This window comes from Mustela lutreola, chromosome 9 (assembly GCF_030435805.1).
Source record: "Mustela lutreola isolate mMusLut2 chromosome 9, mMusLut2.pri, whole genome shotgun sequence".
NCBI lineage: Eukaryota > Metazoa > Chordata > Mammalia > Carnivora > Mustelidae > Mustela > Mustela lutreola.
In genome coordinates, this window is record NC_081298.1 from 42,214,940 (window position 1) to 42,237,401 (window position 22,462).

The 22,462-nt window shown below is 42.4% G+C and overlaps 1 protein-coding gene across 1 annotated transcript in view; it reads left to right on the top strand.

Moving 5' to 3' along the window:
* The window catches only part of PCSK2 (proprotein convertase subtilisin/kexin type 2), a 271,507-nt gene that overhangs the window by 199,252 nt on the left and 49,793 nt on the right, over nt 1–22,462 (top strand). The window contains exon 7 of the mRNA XM_059134095.1: nt 14,953–15,041. Within this exon, the coding sequence (XP_058990078.1) occupies nt 14,953–15,041 (89 nt within the window). The remainder of the gene's footprint in view (nt 1–14,952; nt 15,042–22,462) is intronic.

Below are 22,462 nucleotides of genomic sequence, written 5' to 3' on the forward strand. Positions count from 1 at the left end.
GTTGCTGTTCCAGCCGCAATGGTAGCCTCAAAGGCAGCTTAGAAGTTAGAAGCAATGGCTGGGCAGGAAAATGCAGTATCTCTCCATCATGGGCTTTGCATTGCAATGGGAAATAGAAAACAAAATGCCCTACAAGGGCCACTCTCCAGCAAGCAAGCACTGTTCTCCTGGTTGGGAAACCGAATTTAATAGCAGAGTATCTCTCCTGGGCTCTCCTCACACTTTAAACTAGCTTATCATCCCCTCTGCAATTCTTTGGTAACTGATTTTCCTCTGAGTGCACATTGCTTCAAGAACATATTCAAAACTCCCAGCCAAGGACTGTTTATGAAAGCAAACTTCATGCATATGCAGAACTGCTTTTAGGGGATATGTATATTAGAATTTCTTGCCCTGTGCTTAATTTGATTTTATAGGATTATTCCTTTTTAAGCAGAGCAAGTGTATTTATTCTACTGTGAACCATTTAATAATTACCTGCAGTATCCAAGCTCCAGGGAGATAGCTGAAACACAGTTGAGAAATTTGTAAAGGGAGTATAATTTCTTTCTAGCTTGTAATCAGAGAAATACAGACCGCCAAGCAAAATAATAATATAGTCATAGTAGGGGTAACCCAGTTTGCAAAAAGGTAGAAAACAATCCATGTTTAATGAACATCAATAATATGCAAAACAGATATAACTTGTTTCTTGTGTGGTATCAGCATCTAGCTTTACTTGTTTTTCCTTGCTGACACTCAACGCATATTGATTGGCTGGTTGATGGATGGGTGGCAGACCTTCTTGGCCATGCCTACGCGTTGAGGGCCCTTGACACCTGTCCGTTTTAGAATGGCTTGCTTCTTCCAAGGTTTGCAGCCCACACTTTGTCAATAATCTCCCAGCCTTGCTTGCTTTTAGGTCAATGTTTGGTGATGCATCACAGATCTGTATTCCATTTCTGTGCTGCTGTCCATAAAACTCCCTCTTGCATAGCATTTCTTTGACAGGCATTCACCACTGAAATGTCATCCCTGCCATCGGCAGAATTTATGGGGCATCACAACGGTGCTGCACGCTCTCTCGTGAGCCCTAACGAGTAAGAGATTCTGGATGAGAGGCAATTCCTGGCCACAAAGAGTTTACTATAAATTCAGAAAGGGAGAAGACATTTATTACTCAGGCAACCAAACTGGGGGTAAACGGAGGAAGAAGGGTAAACAGATGCTGAGGGACATGGATCTCTACGTGAGCTCAATTGATTGACAGCATTAGTTAAACCTTCAAATAAGCAAGATTCTCAGTGGTTAACTTTTTTTCTTATTAGAAGTCATATTTCATTTTGAAGAACACTGTGCAACAGGCCAAAAAAGAACTTGTGAGGAAAACAGCCATTTCTGGTTGGATATTTACACGTTGATGGAAACTGATGCTTTACCCGGGAGACACTTAATGGTGGAGAAATAGACGAACACCTTTCCCTCCTGTCTTTATGAATTAATTCTGAAATCAGCTCCTGGCTAATCAAACTCAAACTGTTTTCAAAGACCTAATCTAACTCCTTCTCTCATGTGAGCTTTGAGACAACCTCATAAGCCGATGTGAGCGCAAATGCTGCCCCTTGCCGTTAACTATCTCTACCCAAACCGGAGCATAGTGAAATCCTACATAGTTTAATTTTGTGAGCTGCTAGGAGCCATTGGTGAAATACCATACAGTTGCTTTTTTAAAAAATTTCTGGTTCCCTACCTGTATTAGACAGATCTTCATTATTTAGATTTTTCCCCTCAGTTCAAACAAATAGACATAACACAGAGGAGGGGGTTTTGGAGAGAATTACATAGACTGTAAAAGAAATCTCTGTATGTTGGTGCAGTCATTTCTACCTTGGAAACTAATATTATGCATGCCATATGGGGGACTTTTATGGCCCTCAGGTCGCAATAATTCTTTCCTTAAGGGAGAAAAATACAACAGATTATGATGGACAAATGTAGTGTTTTAACTGGTTGGAATAGATAAAGTGATCCCTAAATACTTTTCCCCATCTGTAAAATGGGCCTGAACTCCACCTAGACAGTTTCTATGCAGGACTATATATACGCATATATGGTACTTGGTTCAGAGCATGACACATGGTAGGCATTCCCTAAATGACAACAAATATAATTGTGAAATTCAGCAAAGGGATGTCTAGAGGAACTAAGACAGAGGTTCTCCAACTAGCTAGAAAATGGAGGGTTTATGCCAAAGGAGTCAATGGATGACCCAGCTATGGACGACCTCACCCACCTTTCTCAGCCATTCAATCTCTCATCTGAGCCTTTGACAAAAACTAGAAAACAGTAGCTCAAAGTTAAACTTTCTGGCCAGAGTCTGGTGCCTGTGTTTCTGCACTTCTGATTGAAAGAAGAGTTATATCCAAAGATGGCTTAAATGCATGAAACAAGGTTGATTTGTGAGGAAGATTGAAGGGCTTAGCATCTAAGGTGAGAAAGATGGAAAACCTCTTCACTTCTCCAGAAAGTACTGAGTGCTTGCCAGGTGACTTGGGGTTTTCCCCAGAAGCAGTTGTACATGCTGTCCTATCCAGCCGTTTGGGCTTACCCTTGGAGAGAGCATTCAATATAAGCCAGGAAACATGAATGACTGAGCCCTGCACTTCAGCTCCAATATATCGAACATGAAAGTATCTTTCTCCAAAGACATGGCTGAAAAGACTGTACCTAGCTGCTCTACAGTTCTGGTTGTGTAGGGATCTGTAGGCCTAGGGAAACTGGAGGCTAGAGCCTCATGTCCATGAACCTGGCCAAGTTGCCCACTGGCTTGCTTATCTCCAGTATCTCTGTGAATCAAGGGCCCTAAACCCTCATTATAAGCTTTGGCTGTGGGATATAGAACTAAGGAATCCATTAAAACAACTGTGGAACCAACAACTAGGAAAGGAGCCCAAAGGAAGAGAGAGAAAGAAAAGGAAACAAAACAAAAACCCTCCAACTTAATAACCTACAAGCTAACATTCCACAATATCTGGGGCGGAAAAACCCACATCAAATACAATTTAAAAGTCAAGATATGAGTTTATATCAAGTGCAATTAATTTTATGGAGAGTTTTTTTTTATTAGTTTCAGAGAGAGAATTTAGTGATTCATGGCTTGCATATAACATCCAGTGCTCATTCCATCAAATGTCCTCCTTAATGCCCATCCCTGAATTATCCCTCCCCACCTCCCCTCCCCTCCAGCAAACATGTTTGTTTCCTAAAGTTGTGGTTTGAGTCTTGAAGAAGACATTAAAGTAAGTTATATTTAGTTTGCTTAGAGGAATAAGTGCATGGATAACATCCATTTTAAAAGAAAAATAAATGATGGAGAAACAAGCAAAAATAAACCTGAATATGAGAAGGAAACAATTGCAATTGGGAAATGTAGCCTCTGGAATGAAATCCCAGTGAATGTGATAAAATCTAGCCTGGATACAGTTGAAGAGATAATTATTGAACTGAAGATAACATTGTTTATTAAAAACCTATAGCAAACACTCTTCTTTTTTGTGGGGAGGGAGAAGTATAGTTGACATACAGTGCTGCATTAATTTCAGGTGCACAACATAGTGATTTGACAACTCTATACATTAAACTGTGCTCACCACGATAAGTATAGTCACCATCCATTACAATGAAACACCATTACAATATTATTGACTATATTCTCTATGCTGTACCCTTCTCTCCCATGACTCATCTATTCTATAACTGTAAGTTTGAACCTCTTAATGCCCTTCACCTATTTTTCCCACCCTCTCCCCTCTGGAAACCTCCAGTTTACAAACATTATTCCTAATCTTGAAACTTTGATGGCATTCTCTTTAATTCTGGGTGAAAAAAGAATGCTTCTTATCATCTCTTTTATTTGATACCATGCCATATCTCATATCCAATGAAATAATTATAAATCTAAGAAAAGATACATGAGAACATTAAGGAGAAAATTTAAAAATTTAGAAAGCATTGAAGAGGTCCTGAATGAATGGAGCTGCCTACTAAGTTCATGGATGGAAAGAAGGAAAAATATAAAGATATCAAGTCAATCTGTTAATTCAATGCAATTTCAGCTAAAGTCTCAAGACTGTTTTTCTATGAAACTAGCCCAAATGATCCCAGAATTGATAGGGAATAGCAAAGGGCCAAGAATACAGTAAGACAAAGGAGGAGGAGAATGATTATAAAGAAGAAATAAAAGAGAAAGGAAAGATGAACCACAACAGCAAGATGGGAAAATTCTGCCTGGCAGATGACAAAGCATTATAAAACTGTAATAATCGTGAGAGAGAAGGGTTAGCCTGGGGAGAGGAAAAAACAATCAAAGAAACAGAAGAGAAAACCCAAAAGCAGACTGCCATATAAAAGAATCTTTTTTTTTAAGATTTTATTTATTTATTTGACAGAGAGAGACACAGCGAGAGAGGGAACACAAGCAGGAGGAGTGAGAGAGGGAGAAATAAGCAGGGGGAGTGAGAGAGGGAGAAATAGGCTTACCACTGAGCAGGGAGCCAGATGCGGGGCTCCATCTCAGGACCCTGGGATCATGATCTGAGCCAAAGGCGCTTAACAACTGAGCCACCCAGGCACCCCAGTACAAAAGAATCTTAAAAAATGACCAAGATGAAAATAAAAAACAATGAAAAAAGGATGGCAAAATGATACTCAATAAATGCTGCTAGTTATTCATATGGGGAGAATAGGTGTTTACCCCACACACTGAGCATAAATGAATTCTAGGAGAATTTCTTTTTAAAGATTTTATTTATTTGTTTGACAGATGGAGATCACAAGTAGGCAGAGAAGCAGGCAAAGAGAGAGGAGGAAGCAGGCTCCCTGCTGAGCAGAAAGCCCGATGTGGGGCTCGATCCCAGGACCCTGAGATCATGACCCAAGCCAAAGGCAGAGGCTTTAACCCACTGAGCCACCCAGGCTCTAGGGTGGCTCTAGGAGAATTTTTAATTAAAATGTAAGAAAACATCTTTATGATTCTGGGCTAGGGATGGATTTCTTAAACAAGACACTAAACCACAAGGAAAAGGATAAGATTAAGAAAACAAAGTAAAAATTATACACTTCAGTTCACAAATCACAATAAACAAAATTAAAAGACAAGCCACAGACTAGATAGGTACAAGTTCTATGAGCCAAAATGGTTAGTAGCCAACATATATAAAGAAGAGCTACAAATCAATGAAAAAAAAATAGGAAAAAAAGGGCCCAACGTTATGCAAAGATGATTAACAGGACACCTGAGCTAATTTACATATGAAAATATGCTCAACATTCCTAGCAATGAGGAAATTGCAAAATAAAAAATAAGATACCATTTCACAGCATTTGGATATGCACAAATGGTCAAGTTTGATGATACTAGGTGTTGGCTCTCCCTCTCTGCAGGAGGTAATATATATCCAAAAAACGTGTTTTTACCATTACATAAATAACCCAAAGGAACTGCCACACATGTGCACAAGGTAATAATGTACAAGAAGGTTTCTTCTCAAATTATTTGTAATGGCAAGCCAATTGCAAACAACCTAAATGCCTAAGACTAGGAGTATGAATAAGTAAATCTCAACCTATTTATAAATGGACTACTACACAGCATCACTACACAGCAGTAAAAATAGATGCACCGGGGGTGCCTGGGTGGCTAGGCTGTTAAGCAGCTGCCTTCTGCTTAGGTCATGATCCCAGAGTCCTGGGATTGAGCACTGCATTGGACTCTCTGCTCTAGAAACCTGCCTCCCTCTCTCTCTCTCCCTCTGCTGTGTTCCTTCTCTTGCTGTGTCTCAGTCAAATAAATAAAATCTTTTTTTAAAAATAAAAATAAATAAATGCACCAGAATTTATGAATAAACCTCAGAAATTCAAGTGAAAAATGCAAATTTTAGAGATTATATAATACATAATATGTATAGTATATATACATACTATGTATATATGTACATATATATGTGATATATATGTACATATATATGTGATATATATGTGTATGTATATATACATATTATGTATATATGTGTAATGTGTATATTATATATTATATATTCATATATATATGAAACATTTATATAGAGTTTGAAAACAAGCAAGTAGTGGCTTATATGCTTATGTATAGCTGATTATAAACTAATTGCATGAAAACATGCACATGCATTCCAAGAATCAACTTAGTATAGTAGTCACTTCTGAGGAAGTGAAGAGAAGTATGGCTTTGGGGAGGGTTTTGATTGTATCAGTAAAGATTTATTCCTTAAAAAAAATGTATGTCAATATAAAATACATGGAATGTACCCTTGTAATTACAGACTCCTTTGGTCATGTGAATATCCAGGATATCTTGACTAGTAATGCACAGAAATATGCACTTTGCTTTGCTCAGGAAGGTGGGGATCAGGCCAGAGGCCATAACTGTACTACGTATTTGTTCTGCCATTTTGTTTTCTTGTGTGACCAGAGTTTCCATGACAAATAGGGTACATGTTCTTCATTCTGCCTGTCTTTCTGTTCCTTCAAGGGTTAACTTTCCTCAAGACATACACTTTAAAATTTAAAACTATATAGTCTATTATAGAATGAAGATAGGTATAAGGTCAAAAGAGATTTAATTTACCCTCATGGGTAAATTGAACGTAACTTAAGAGAATGACATTAAAAGTGCTCATTGTATCACCAAATCTTGCTGAATAACACCCATTCCCTAAATGTCTCTTGAATCAATTTCCTATTTTCCCTGCACACTGCTGCTGCCTTAGTTTTCACTCTTTCTATCACAGCAATGGTTTTGTCTTCCTGCTCTTCCTGAAAACCAACTACCATTTTGTTAATTATATTATGTGTGATAATGACATTGTAGTTATTTAGTATTCTATCATTTCTTTAAAGATGTATTAAGCAGTTTGAACAAAAAAATATCTATTTTTCTTTAAGTCAATTCACAAAAAATGTTTAATCAAATATGGCATAATATTAACTGTACATGTATGCACAAGAGTAAAGAATAAAAATAACAAAATATCTATCAATAGATGACCAATTGAATAAAAGATAGTATACCCACAAAAAGTCTAAAGTAGGGAAAACATTTGGCTTTGATAAAGTTGGGTGGTATGAGATTGGTTTTGTTATGCACTGAATTTGTTGGTATTTTAAAAATAATAATAGTAAACTGAGCCAAAATAGAAGCACCAATATGTCAGTCAGAGCCAGTGCTGTTAACAGAACCACTTCAACCCACCAGCCTCAGAGTGTGTATTAAATTTGCCAATGCCCAGGTGCCCTCCCACATACCACACAAACCTGAGAGGAGGGTAGAGAATAAGAGATCAGACAAGACAGACTTTTTCTCCTATTCTTCCAAGGATTGCCTTCTTCTGATCCTTGTCACTCAACATCCTTGTGGTCACCCAAACATCTCCTTAGTATTTATGACACCCTTCAAATTCATTTATTTCACTTACTTACCATTTGAATTTCCCCTTCCAGAAAAGATATCAAGCAGGAGTTACTAATATGGTAGAACCATTCAATAAGAATAAAATTAAAGTTCACCGGTTCAGTTTATTCCAGCAGCTGTGATAAATGCATCCCCAAATCTTAGTGGCTTAACACAATAAAAGTTATTTATCATTCACCCACCAGTTCCTCCACGTATTCTTAGTGGAACAGCTCCCCTTCATGTGGCAATTCAAGGACATGAGCTTCTTCCATCTGTGACACTCATTTCCAGAGTTACCATGCTTGTCCACATTAAATTGCAGGAATGGGAAGAGCACAGATAAGCACTCATGGGCAGTTTTTATGCCCGGAGGCAATAGGCCTCCCATGTGCCCACATCACATTAGCATAATGCAGTCACATGACTGCATGGCAGCGCAAGAGAGGCTGGGAAATGAACCCTAACTGGATCCCAGGAAGAAAAGAAAATGAGCATCTTCTGCCATCCCAGAAATCATGTTGCAAAGTAACAGACAATGCTGTACCAGAAAACTTGAATCGAAGGTATTAACAAATGAATTAGCTAAAGAACCAGTGAAAACGGGTTCAGTTACTCAGTTACTTTTTGTATTAGTCAGGATCCTCCAGAGAAACAGGACCAATAGGGTATGGATATAGAGAGAAAGAGATGATTATAAAGAATTGGCTCAAAAAAAAAAAAAAAAAAAAAGAATTGGCTCACACAATGATGGAGGCTGGCAAGTCCAATGCAGGATGGGCTGGCAAGCTGGGGACACCCAGGAGAGCCAGCATTCCAGTTCAAGTCCAAAGGCAGTCTGCTGGAGAATTCTCTCTTGCTCAGGAATGTCACTCTTTTTGTTCTATTTAGGCCTTCAACCGATTGGGTGAGACCCACCCACAGTATAGGGGACAATCTGCTTTACCCAAGTCCATTAATTTTCTTACCCAAATCTCCCACACAGAAACTCCCAGAATAATGTTTCACCAAATAGCTGAGTGCCCCTTGGCCCCACCAAGTTAACACATAAAATTAATCTTTATATTTTTTATCTGCACTTTTCTGTTAGGAATAGATGGTAGTCAAGGATCATCAGTAAGAGCAAGGGTTTGGAAGCAGCAGACCTGAGTTTGAATTCTGAATCTGTCTCCTAAGTGAAAAAATGGCTCCTTATCCTGATGTCTCAGATTCCTCTTCATTAAAATGGGGACAATAGGAACATCTTGGTGACTCAGTCAGTTAAGCATCTGCATTTGACTCAGGTCATGATCTCAGGTCCTGGGATTGAGCCCTGCACTGGGCATCTTGCTCAGCAGGGAACCTGTTTCTTCTTCTGCCTGCCATTCCCCATATGTGTGTGCTCACACTCACTCCTTATATATTTGTATATATAAATATATAAAATATATAAAATTTGTATATATAAATATATAAAATCATCAAAAATAAATAAGTAAAATGGGGATAATAACAACTTATTGTGATGAGTGAATATACTAATGCATGCACTCTCTCAGCACAGTGCCCAGCCCATGTGTATCAATAAATGAGAGTCATTGTATTCAGACTACTCAGTATATCCTACAGTCTGACTTGAATAACGTACATAAAGAAGTTCATGCTTTTGGCTAGAAACGACCAGAGGGATGACCAAATCACTCTAGTGAAAGGCCAGCAATGTTGAAAGAATGGATGTGCCTGGGCTGTCTCTCTGGAGATTCCCAGGGTCTGGGCAGTGTCTCGGGTGTTTACTTGGACACCTCCATGGCCACTACAGCTGTTTGAGGAAGTCCCAATGCAATCATCATGGCAACCCAGGTTTGAACCGCAATCCCCCATGGGTTAACCATGGGTTGTCCCTCTAGCCTAGCTTGTCCATGGTCTGACATCCCTTGCCAAGGAATGTCACATAACAAATCATCCCAAGACTCAGGAGCTCAAAACAATAAACACTGACTATTGCTCACGCAACTATAGGTCAACTGGGCAGTTGTGTTGTTCTGGACTGAGGTCAGCTTTGTGACGGGGCTTACAAATGCATCCCTGGTCAGCTGGCAGGCTGGCTAGGGGATGACCAGCTTAGGATGGCATCTCTCACATGTCTGGAGGAAAGAGGGCTGCCAGCCAGTGGACCAGGGGTAATGGTCTGTATGACTTTCATCATTCAATAAGCTCATCTAGCTTGTCCACATGACTCCTGGGCAGGGTCTCTAGAGAAAGAGAAGCTACAAGTCCTCTGCAGGGGTAAGTTCCTCATTTCCACCACCTTCTTTTGGCCATAACAAGTCAGAAGCACAGCCAGATTCAAGAAAGGGAGAAATAGACTTCACCTCTTCACAGAAGGAGCAAGAAAATCACATTGCCAAAGACATGGCCCCAGGAGAATGGGGAGTTGGGGGTCTCTTTGGCAATGCAACACATCTGTGACTCCTGCCACCTGCCTCCCTCCCACTGACCCTAGTTAGAAGGTGGCTGATTGAGCAGTGGATCTTTGTTCCTCTCTCCTTTGAGCTCCACATCTGACAGACTTCTTGTCTATTCTAGAGGCAGGAGGGAGTTACTGAACATTCTTAAGAAAGTCATGAGGCCAAATGAAAATGGAATGGCAAAAAGATTTTCCTGACATGCAGGGGAGCAGGCACATGTGTCTGAGACAGTCAGAAAGGCAGAAGAGAGGGAAAGGCATTCGAGGCAATGGAACAGAGCCTATGAAGGCCCCCAGGGCTGTGGAAAGACATGGGGTCATGAACAAAGATAGGGAACCTCCACTCGTTGTTTATAATTAATTAGTGTTGCCTAATTTAGCAATAAAATGTTCCTTCCCACATGTTCCTCTGAGGAGTCTGCAACATTTGCCATTCAAGGTCACAATGAAGAATATGGGAGCATTCAATGCCTTTAACCTGCCCATGCCAGTTCACACGCATTCATCCTCTCACATTGGTGGGCAGTTTGATGGCAGAGCTGGAAGGGAATTAGGGCAGCTCAGTAACTGAGCGTTGGTCTCCAACCTGGCCCAGCTGCCTCGTTGCTGTGCTCCTTAGGGCTGGCCCCTCTGAAACTCAACTCTGACGTCTGTAAAATGGGGCAGTACCTTCTCATAACCTTCCTGAGAGGCTGAAAGGGGGTGAGGCAAGAAAAGCACTGAGCATGCTCCCTGGTAGGGAACAGCAGCCCAGGAAGTGGCATGTGGATATTTCCCTATGTCCTTCTTCCCCTAGAACAGGGTTCTACTCAGTGTGGTCCCCATCAGTGTATCCGTGTGCTTCGTGAATGCTGGCCAAGGTCCTGACTCTCCAGGCCAGCCCTACTTGGACCTTGCAGGTTTGAAAGAAGAGATCTTGACAGGGCTGATAATTAAATAATAAGAAAATGAATGCTTGGCCAAATTAGACATGGCAATGACTCTTTAAGCTCTTATTTAAATATTTATTTGTGCAGCATCAATCATACAGCAAGAAAGCAAGCCAAATTTAATCAGTATCCATTACAGTTCCATTTTAAAATATGCATGTACCTACACATAAAGGAACATGTACTTTATATATGGTGTGTACATTATGTAAGTATATATTTAAACATATAATATATGGATTATATAAAATGCATAAGTATGTATTAATAAAAATATTTAAGTATATAATTATATACTTAAATATGTACATTTAAAGTATATCTATGAATCAACATAAAGAGTGTACATATTTCAGTATATATACATATCCAAACATACATGTGTGTACACATAGATGTACACATACACACATATGAGTGTATGTGTGCTTCCACGCTGGTTTTCGCAGCTTTCTTTAGCATTTCGTACAGCATTTGGAGTATGATAGCCACGAAAGCCTCTCCCATCAAGTTAAACCATAACTGGGCCCCTTCTCAAAAATCTCAAAAAATCTCCTATGCAGTCCATAGAGAACTTAGAGACCAGTACATAGTAGTTTGCACAGCACAGTGGTTTTCAACAGATTTTTTTTTTTACCACAAGGGCTGTCCTCTGCAGGATCTACGAGGTTTACTTAGACCCAATATACAGATTGCATTCTTGCTCCAAAGGGAATTTGAAGCCCATAAGATATGTAGCCCTTTGTGGAAGCAGCATCTACTTTAGCTCATATCAAGGGAAAGAAAATAAGAATATATATATTTTTTTTCTCCCCTTCCCCATCCTTGGGTACGATGTTTTTAAGAGCTGCTGTGTTAGCTTTGCTTGCCCCAAGAGGATATTGCAAAGAATATACCAGATCATGCAGAACTCTGAATTCCTAGGGCCACCAAGCCAGTAAGCTCCCTTTAGCCACGTTTTCCTTATGTACGGCATGGCTGGAACAGTGAGTGGAGAAGCCAGCCCTCACCACCCTGTCCCTTCAGCAGGTTGCACAGATGCTATTCCAGCAGGCTGGATCACGTGACCCATTTACTTCTTTAGCTGCTTCCTTGACCATCAGAACACACCGGTAATCTCAGATACCTGTACCAGTGGAAACTCCCACATTTTGAACGCTGGTTCAGGTTAAGACACAGAATCCTGATGGACTCAGAGTTTATGTTTGTTTTGGTTCTCTATTGGGACTTTACAAGCTACCCCAAAACATAGCGGCCTCAGAAAGAACAAACATGTATGTTCATAGACCCGTAAGCTGGGCAGGGACAGCCTGTCTCTCTCCACCTGCTGTTGATTGGGGTGATCTAGCTAGGTCTGGAGGAGGACAGTGTCACCCCTCACGTGTCTGGAGCCTCATCAGACGTATTGGAACAGCAGAAATTGCTGGGTTTCAATCTCCCCACATGCCCTTGTCCACTCATAGGCTAGCCCAAACTCCCCTACATGTCCAGCAGAGGCAAGCAGAAGCTGCCTGCCCTCTTATGAAGAGATACAGTTGTCCTTCCACTGCATTCTAGGGGTCAAAGCAAGCCCTCAATTCAAGGGGAGGGAAATGCACACAGTAGGACCAGAACTATTTAGAACCCTTTAGTAGAAAGCAAGAGAGAGCAAAGAAAAGGGAGAAAATGGATGGTGTCTGTTGCAGCTAACATTCTAGAACATAAGCCACGGAAAGACCTTGCTCAGAATCCTAAGGCTAGGCAAACCTTGGAAAGATTCTTGAATAGGGGGTTCTTAATCTGGTCAGCCTCAAAGGTTCTGTGAACCCCTTGAAACTGCATGCAGAACATTGGCTTTCTTATTCCCGGAGGAAGGGGGAAACTACAATATTCTATATGCCCTCAAAGAAGGCTGTATTCCAAAAGAGCTAAGTCACCGTGATTCCATAACTGACAGGCAGCGTTACACACCTGTGTAGAGAACCAGCCTTGAAAATTACTAGTAGCCCATGATGTAGGAAAGACATTAGAGTTTGAAGCCAAAGACCAAGAAAGAATTCTTGAGACGTCTTTGGTACAAAAAGGTGGTTTTATTAAAGCATGGGGACAGGACAAGGAGGAGAAAGAGCTGCACGGGGGGTCATGAGGAATGGCCCTTTATATACTTTCAAGTTGGGAGGGGGTTGGGGATAGTGTGAGCCTCCCAGGATGCTGAGGGGGCTAGCTCTTGTTAAGACAAGGTCATTTATTACTGTTTAGAAAAAACTCAGTCATGAGACCCTTCAGATGTATTTTGGTGGGTCATATGCTTGGAGGATGATTGCCGACCTATGTCTTGGATGGTGAGGGGTAAAGATAAAGGAAGTTTCCAGAAGAATTTTTAGATGTTAAGGTCGACTTACAGGAGCCTGAGGGTTGGGCTGCCTTTTATCTTTAGTAAAGTATTAAGATCCAGGCAGTGTCGTCTCTAAAGGAAGGTGGCTCTTCCTGTTTCCAGGATTTGTCCATGGGCTGTAGGGAGTAGGGACATTTGACAGTTTTCCTTCTGCCTTTGTTGCCCACGTCCGCCCATACTTGTAGTGCTTCAAACAAAACAGAAGTGTTCTGACCAGCACAAAACTGTCAGAGTCCTTGGTTGTCACTGGAAACCTGTAAGTGTATTTTCTGCTGGAAGATACTTCAAATTTTAAAGTAAAGACCAAATCTCAAGGTTGGAAATGCTCAGAGAAGCCTCTTTATGGTAGAGACAAGTCAAGGTGAAGATTAGGGGGTCAGGAAAGAGGAGAAAGAAAGAAGCTACACCGATAGAAAAGTGGGTGGGCCAGGTGCTTGATACCATTTTGGAATGTTAGTGAGGTCCAGAGCCAATGGTCAGGAAGGAATTCTTGAGATATCTTGGGTGCAAAACTGTGATTTTATTAAAGCACCAGGACAGGACCTACAGGCAGAAAGAGGTGCACTACAAGCCCCGCCCCGTGAGGAGTGACTGACTAAACTTGGGATTTGGGGGGAGGTAAAGGAGAAGGGAGGTCTTCAAAAGGACTTTCCCATGCAAAAGAGGACCTTTAGGACACTTAGGATTCGCCATTGTCAAGCTAAGGAGGTTTTTTTTTGCTTCTAGCAAAGCCTTAACCTTAAGACAGTAGAGAGTTTCCTGGAGGAATGTTCTATTTTGCCTGCCTCAAGTACTTGTCAGCGGGCTGCAGGTCATTAAGAAATTTAATTTGACTTTCCCTTCTGCTTTTCTTTCCAACAAAAGCAGGGGAGGGGAGGGTGACGTTAGGGCTCTAGGAAATTGCATCTCTGGGTCTTTGGAAGTTAGGCTATTGGCAAGAATGCCTTTTCCCTTAGGGCGCCTGGGTGGCTCAGTCGGTAAGAGTCTGCCTTCAGCTCAGGTCATGATCTCAAGATCCTGGAATTGAGCTCAGCTCCTTGAGCCCCGCATTGGGTTCCCTGCTCAGCAGGAAGCCTGCTTCTCCCTCTCCCACTCCCTCTGTCTGTATTCCCTCTCTCGCAGTCTCTCTCTCTCTGTCAAATAAATAAATAAAAATATTTTTAAAAAAGAAAAAAAAGATTGCTCTTTCCCTGTAAATCACTAAGATGTTGGTACACTGAGGAGACTCCCATCTTGCAAAACTGTGACTTCTCGGGGACTTGGGTGGCTCAGTGGGTTAAACCACTGCCTTCGGCTCAGGTCATGATCTCGGGGTCCTGGGATCGAGTCCCACATCGGGGTCTCTGCTCAGCGGGGAGCCTGCTTCCTCCTCTCTCTCTCTGCCTGCCTCTCGGCCTACTTGTGATCTCTCTCTGTCAAATAAATAAAATCTTAAAAAAAAAAAAAAAAAAAAAAAAGAAAACTGTGACTTCTCTAAGGTAACCATTTTGTTGTTGTTGTTTTTCTTCCTTCCCTTAGTGTTCCGACATTCCTGAGGAATGTCCCACAGATCCCACCTGGGGTGCAGGGGTGGGAGGTGGGGGAGGCCGTGAGCTTGCGCTTTGCCCTCAGCTTGCCTTCTGCTCCCTCATCGGGCTGACTCCTGCTAACCGGACCATTGAAAAGAACCAAACTGCTTCCAGGTCACAGAATTTAAGGAGCCTTCCCGAAAGTCCCGACTTGCCTTTGTTTTTCTCCACAGCCACGGGACCCGATGTGCAGGAGAGGTTTCTGCCGCAGCCAACAACAATATCTGTGGGGTCGGAGTGGCGTACAACTCCAAGGTAGCAGGTAAGCTTTCCCTGCAAAACAGCAGGTGTGGTGCACCAGAAAGCCTCACACTCTGGTCTCCAGCCTTGAGGGGGAGAGGAGGAGCGCTGGCAAAAATGCCCACTGGAGCAGCAGACCTGGGACTAGTAGATTTTTTTTTCAAGATTTTTTTTATTTATTCGATAGAGAGCCAGAGGGAATACAAAGGGGGCAGAGGGCGAGGGAGAAGCAGGCTTCCCGCTGAGCACAGAGCCTGATGCGGGGCTTGATCCCAGGAGCCTGGGATCATGACCTGAGCCAAAGACAGATGCCTAACGACTGAGCCACCCAGTTGCCCCTGGCACTAGTAGATTTAGCAAGTGGGGGCGGGGACGGGGGCAGGGAACCAGTTCTTTTAATCTATCTGACAATATCAATACACTGAGTTTTTTTCTTTTTATTCCAGTATGCCATAGATACAGGAAAGTGCATAGGTCAGGAGCACACAGTTCCGTGAATTTTCACAAACTGACCACATCCGCATAAACCCTCAAGACACAAAACATCACCAGTATCCCAAAACCTTCCTCACATCCCCTCCCTGCTACTACTCATATACACAAGAATAAGCATTAGGCTGATTTCTCATAACAAATAGTGGTCATTGCCAGCTTTTCAACTGGAATATGAATGGAATTGTACTGATTGTACTTTTGTGTCATTATCAATTACATTCTAATGAGACTCCAATAAAGCCTATAGAATATAAAAAATGTGTACAAATTATTGTACGCAGATTCAGAACTCACTTTAAAAAAAGGTTTTTTTTTACACAGTGCATCTCCTCTCTAAGGAAATCTATCCTACCTAAAACTTGTGTATCAAGTTCCATGGGTAGGATATTTAACAATTTCACCTTTACTGGGGACTTTAGAAATGAGGATGGCAGAATCACTAGACATTTAGAAACCAGCATCTCTCTCTCCAAAAAACAGCGGGAGAGAGAATGAAAGGGGTCCATACACTGTCAACATCCGGCTGGAGAATAGAGTGGCTCTTGGCACGGTCCACATTTTGCATCAAATTGGTTCTTAATTTATTCAAAGCTGAGTCACTCAAACTTGTTTTTCTTTTTTTACAACTCTCTTGATATTTTTTTCCTAGCAATTTAATGAAACCATAAACATACTTTGTGCTGACACTTGCATTTCCAGGGACCAAAATAAAGCCAGAACAACCTTTACAAACCCATCATTAACCTCTTCCAGAGCTGTTTGCTAAGACGCTTGCCGAAGCTGGGTGCTGAATTTCACAAAAGAATACATCTGGAGGGGCTGAAATGCAAACGAGGGAAGCTTGCCCCTCCGGTTTCTGCTCTTTACTTTGTGTGCATTCAAAATGCAGGCATTAAAATGTCAGAAGCCATTATGAGCTCAGAAGAAAGAATAACACCCAGTTAATAATTTATAATGCAGGCTGAGACCTTGGGGATCTGAGGCGAGGTAGGTTCCCTATCCACAGGATAGAACTGGAGGCAATTGAAAAATTCACACCTGGATTTCCCATTCACTGTGATTGCCTTCGAAATAATTTGGATCCCAAAGTGTAGTTTCAACATAGCTTTGGAGCCCGAAGTAACTGGGTTTCTTTTGAACAAGGGATTCTTAGAACTATTGCCTGCAAAGCTGAGTTAGGAGCAGCTCAAGGCGTTAGGAGAGTTTTCAGGGTCCCTTTCTTCATCTGCCTTCTAGCCTGTTCTCTCTTGTTATTTGTGCTCTGAAAATATCTGAGCAGTTCATCAAATGGTCCTATTTTCCCTGTTCTTTTTGTACGAATTCCCTAAAAGAGAAACATGAAACAAGGATTTGAGTGTGTTAACATAAGAAATAAGAGGGCCGACAAAATGGGTTTATTCAGGATGACACAGAATTTCAATTCAGGACTTTGCAAGATATGGCAAAACCACAGGCAAATCCCACAAAGCAGTGGAATGGAAAAGGAGGAAGTTGGGAAGAGTTGTTTTGAAGGAAAGTCCTCTGAAGAAAAGCAGGAGTTCGGGGTGATTTTTACTACTCCTTGGCTGATTTGCAGGGGTAGTGGATTTCTTAAAGGAGATACAATGTACATCTTTTCCAGCTGGTGCTAGAAATTATTGATTCTTTCCTGTTGACAACTCTGCTGGGATCTGTTATTGACATTTCTCCCTGTAATTGATATTGAGTGATACGGCTCCCCCTTCTGGACTCCCGATTCCATTTTAGTGAACTTTCCCTTTATTAATTTTCACTGGCGCAAGGAGTTTCTTTGGGAGGTGATCCTGGGAAGCCAGGGGAGGAAAGACAGCTGAGGGAGGAGAGCCAACAAAGAGTGTATAGATGAATCGGCTGCTCCTGTGGGCAAGTGGGGCTCTGAGGGACTGTGGGGACACCCCACAGAATTGCCCCCCACCAAGGCAAAGAGGCTGAGGAGTTTATCCGCCACCTCCCATCCCTCATTGATGGGGGGTGACTCCTGCTCCCTCATCACCCTATCTAGCTGCCAGGTCACATGGGTGGAGCATAAATCCTGAGGCAGAGAACGCACCCTCCAAAAGACACCTGGAGAGGACAGCGGATGCAGGCAGGTGCAACCCCTGAACTCTGCCTCATCTGCTGACTGACTCCCAACCCCAAAGGTGAGTGAATGCAGTCTCCTACCTTAAAGACATGACCTGACCTGTGCTTTGTGGAACCCCAGCCTGCTCAGGTCTCATGGCAATGCTGAGGTTCCAGAAAATAGGCCAGAGCTGCTAGGAGGCGTGCCCAGCCACACAAAGGGTTTAAGCACAGGAGCCTCCTCTTCCACTGCAGTTTTTTTTTTTTTTAAGATTTTATTTATTTACTTGAGAGAGAGACAGTGAGAGAGAGCATGAACGAGGAGAAGGTCAGAGAGAGAAGCAGACTCCCTGTGGAGCTGGGAGCCCGATGCGGAACTCGATCCCGGGACTCCAGGATCATGACCTGAGCCAAAGGCAGTCGTCCAACCAACTGAGCCACCCAGGCGTCCCTTCCACTGCAGTTTTGCTCCTCTGGAACTACTCATGCTGATGCTAACTGTTCGAGGGGCCCAGAAGTCTAGTCCCCATCGTCCTATGCCTGTTAACGACATCCAGTGTCCTCTGGGCTTCTCCATAACAGCACAAGAAATTCTTCATCAGGAAGCCCTAGACTGTTACTCAGGAACTACAAAAAATGTGGAATTTCAGCCTCCTAGACCTTACACGTTTAGGGGAAACGTTTTGCTCCTTCTGGATGGCAATCCCAAAAGTTGTATGGTTTTTATTACTCTAAAGGAACCATGCCTTTCCAGAGACTCTCCTTGCAGGTTTCTGAGCTAAGGGTGTCTAGAGCTCCACCTAGTGGCCAGACAAGATCATTGCTAGTCCCTGGCGGTTTCGAGGTGTTCGGTACAAATAAGGAGATGCCAGAGGTGGGGTGGTCCAAGCCTTTCCTGCCTCTTGGCTCTCTCTTCAACCTGTCCTCAAACAAAAAGAGGCTTAAGTTAAGGTGCTGAAGAATCTTAGCCCAGGAAGAGAAAAGGGGAGATAAGATGGTAAAAGAGTCCCCTGAAGGAAAGAAGGAAGAAAATCACACAGCATCTTTTCGTCTGCCTGCTAGCTTGTTGGGTTTCTCTCTTATTCACAAACTTTGCTCACTTTTCCACTAGGGTTCCTGTCTTTTTCTTGCTGATTTGCATGTCTTCTTGGTATGTCCTCGATCTTAGCTCCTACTCAGTTTAGGCAGTGCAAATACCTCCCCCCAATCTTTACAGGAGGTCATTAGTCCACCTGGATTTCACCTTGGTATGTCATGGTGGCCAGGGACCCAGTTTTATTTTTCTCCAGTGTCCCAATACCAACCATTCTATAATCCTTCCTGTCCCTCTGATTTGTGGTGCCACCTTCATCATATATTAAGTTGCTATGCACACATGCTTAGTCCCTGGGTAAATATAATTTAGATAAAACCGCCTAGCAGGTATGAATTAGGAAGCATAGCCACCCTCCTACTGATGAGCCTTTGTATCTGCTCTTCGCTCTGTCCAGAACACCTCCCCCATAGCTTTGGCTGGTCACACGTCGTCATCCTCTTCTCCGGTTTCTCATGGCTTCCTCCAGCATGGCCTCCCACCCGCCTCCTCATCTGCACGTGATAAGGCATGAGGAGTTTTATTTTCATCCCAGCCCTAACCACTGTCAGCTATTGGACATATTAATGTGCGTGGTGATTTGATCAGTATCTTCTCCCCATGAGGACAGGGGCCGTGTCTGTTTTCTCTCACCTCTGCCCCTAGAACAAGATCTGGGTCTCAGTGGATGCTCAAAGCCTATCTGCTGAGCACCAGAAAGCAAGAAAGGAGTAAAGACAAGGAAGGGTCAGTGATAAGCAGTAGAGATTCATCATCAGATGAGAGAATGGATGGGTGAATGGAGTCGTGGGATGAAGGGCTTACGGATGGAAGGACCCAAAGCTGCCAGAATTTCTACCAGGAAGCAATCATTATCTCCTCTTCTACCAGAACCAACTTAGCTTTGCTGCTTCATCCCAATCAAATTAGTTCCAAGGAGACCTGGGCCTTCTTAACACCCTCTCCCCACTTCCTCCCTTCCAAGGGCACCACCAAAATTACTGAAAAGAGACAAAGGACTCCTCCGCACCCACGCCCTAGTTCCAGGCTATCAAGCAGCAGGCCCCTCCATCAACCTATCATTCAGGAGTTGCAAATGGAGTGTGTAAATTTCCAGGAGCTCATCTTTTCTGCTTATTCATCAGAACCTCAAAACCTTGTGCCCCAAAGATCCTTTAGTCCAAACACCCACTGATACTCGCATAAAAATAGCAACAAAATAGTACTACTACTAATAATAATAATAACAGTTATTCTTTCCACTGTGTCAAACACAATGCAAAACTCCTTACCTAACCCTTTATACAATTTTATCATATATTATTATATATAATACATATAATATTACATATTATACATCTATATTATATACTGCCATATTAATATATTATATATTAACATTATACATTATAGTTATACATTAATATTAACATGTTATATATTAATATATTATACATTAACATCCCTTTTTTACAGAGAACAAAATTGGGGCCCCCCAGCTTGTAAGCTGTAGAATAATTGTGCAGCCCACACAGCCTGCTCCAGAAGTTCTGACCTTGGTCCCTACACTAAAATGCTTGAATAACTTCCCTTTTCCTGCCATTCTGGGATAGCTTGGATCCAGCCTGGAGCCACATACCTACAGTGACAAGAAACTCATTCCCTTCCAACATCGTCTGATCTGCCTTTGGATATGAGTGACTTTGAGAAATTTCCTCTAACATGAGCTCTCTCTTTGATTTCTGTTGTCTGTTGTCATGGACACAACTATTACCACCTCTTTTAGATGACACAGGGCAGGGATGGAGGAAAGCTCCCATTAGTCTGGCTCCTAAAAAGTAAATGTTCTAAAGCATGTGAACACATCCATTTGGCATGTCCAAAAATCTTAGTGCCATCATGAAGCTTTAATAACCTCAAAAATATGTATATTTGAGGTTTAATTATTTACATTCCCTTATCCACTTACTTACTTTCATGAATTTTGAAGAAAAAGATTAATTTTAAGTTTTTGACTTTGAAAATGCCTTTATTCAGTAATGCTTTAGGAAAATATTTTAATTCTTTTCTTCCTTTTGATTTTTAAAGATTACTTATTTATTTGAGAGAGAGAGCACATAAGGGGGAGGGTCAGAGGGAGAGGGAGAAGCAGACTCTTCACTGAGCAGGAAGCCCAATGAAGGAGGGGCTCAATCCCAGGACCCTGGGATCATGAACTGAGCTGAAGGCAGATGCTTAACTGACTGAGCCACCAAGGCGCCTCTCTTCCTTTTGATTTTTAAATCAGTGTTTGACATCGTCAATCAAAGGGAATAAGATAAAAAATTAAAATTAAAAATTTACTGTCCAGGGCCCCTGGGTGGCTCAGTGGGTTAAGCCACTACCTTCGGCTCAGGTCATGATCTCAGGGTCCTGGGATCAAGGCCTGCCTTCAAAAGATGTTTCTTGAAATTTGTCAGGTTTGTACTTCTGAGATTATTAAAGCTCAAAACTGCACAAAGGCTTGGGAGATGCTGTCTCTTGCTGCCAATCCCTTCCAGCACTCAACAGTTACTGCTGGGTGCCTACCACGTACTTGGTTCTGCTATGGGTGATGGGATACAGCTGTGAGGCCACCTACAGGACCCCTGTCCTCACACAGCTTAGAGTCTAAGAGAAGACACAGACAATCAGTGAAATCAGCACAGTAATATCAGATACTGATCACTGCTTAGACCAAACCAAAGCACGGTGGATGAGAATAATCAGACTGAGGGGACGGGTAGAAATTTGAGGGTGGGAGCACCACAGTGGGCTTCTGCAGAGTTCTGCAGAGCAGCCCCAGGCTGAGGCCAGGCCAGGTGGCATTGGCCTTACCTGCCAGCCTTGTTAAGTCAAAGCATCTAGATTTTTGCCTTGAGCTTTGTGATGGGATCTCCTTTGTTCCACGATTCTGGAAAAGAGTTTGAAAACCATACTGTTGACCGTTACCAAAATACCCTGAAATTTCGCGGCCACCAATGAATCACCTACACATATTTGGCCAACAGAACTCAAAACCTTTCCTGGGAGTTCCCATAATTTTATCTGAGTTTTAAAACAAACCAATAAAAATCGCATAGTAACACAATGATGAACGTGTTTTCAGATCCTTATGTCAGCATGAATTCACTCCTCAGCCTGCAGACTTATATTCATGAGCATAAAAGGGGGTGATTAGCAACACTGAGGTTCGTGCAGATGTAGCATTTGCTGGTGTGGAGTACAAGTTCCCCTTTTATAATAAGGGCAGAGGTAGAAAGGATTTAACTCAAATCCCTGGGTCTTGCAGCTCTTAGAGAAGGAAGTCTCAGAGTCCCCACTGGTCAGTAGTGCGGTGATCAGACCCGCATGGTGGGGGGATAGATATGTTTGATGTGCGCACTGTGTTTTCTGATGCCATTGAATCACACCAGCCAGGAGAGCACTTTCCAACTGTGAACACACTGAGTCCTAGCCCCCGGGGCTTCCCTCTCTCCCTTTGCCTCTCACCTTTACTCTTGTCTTCCCTTATTCTCTCTTTCTTATCTGTCTCTGTCTTTGTCTCTCTCTCTGTGCCCCTCTGTAGCTCCTACAGCATCCAGGGGCAAAGGAGAGAGAAAACCCTTGGGTCACCCTGAGCTTCTGTCTTGGCTACAAATGGTGCGGTCGCTTGCAAAAATGAATACTGTACCTCATTCAATTAATGCATGCCTCATTCCTCCCGAGCTTAACAAGATTAAAGGAATGTCGGGCGCCTGGCCCCAGAATATGAATGAGAGCCTCGCTCCCAGTCTGTG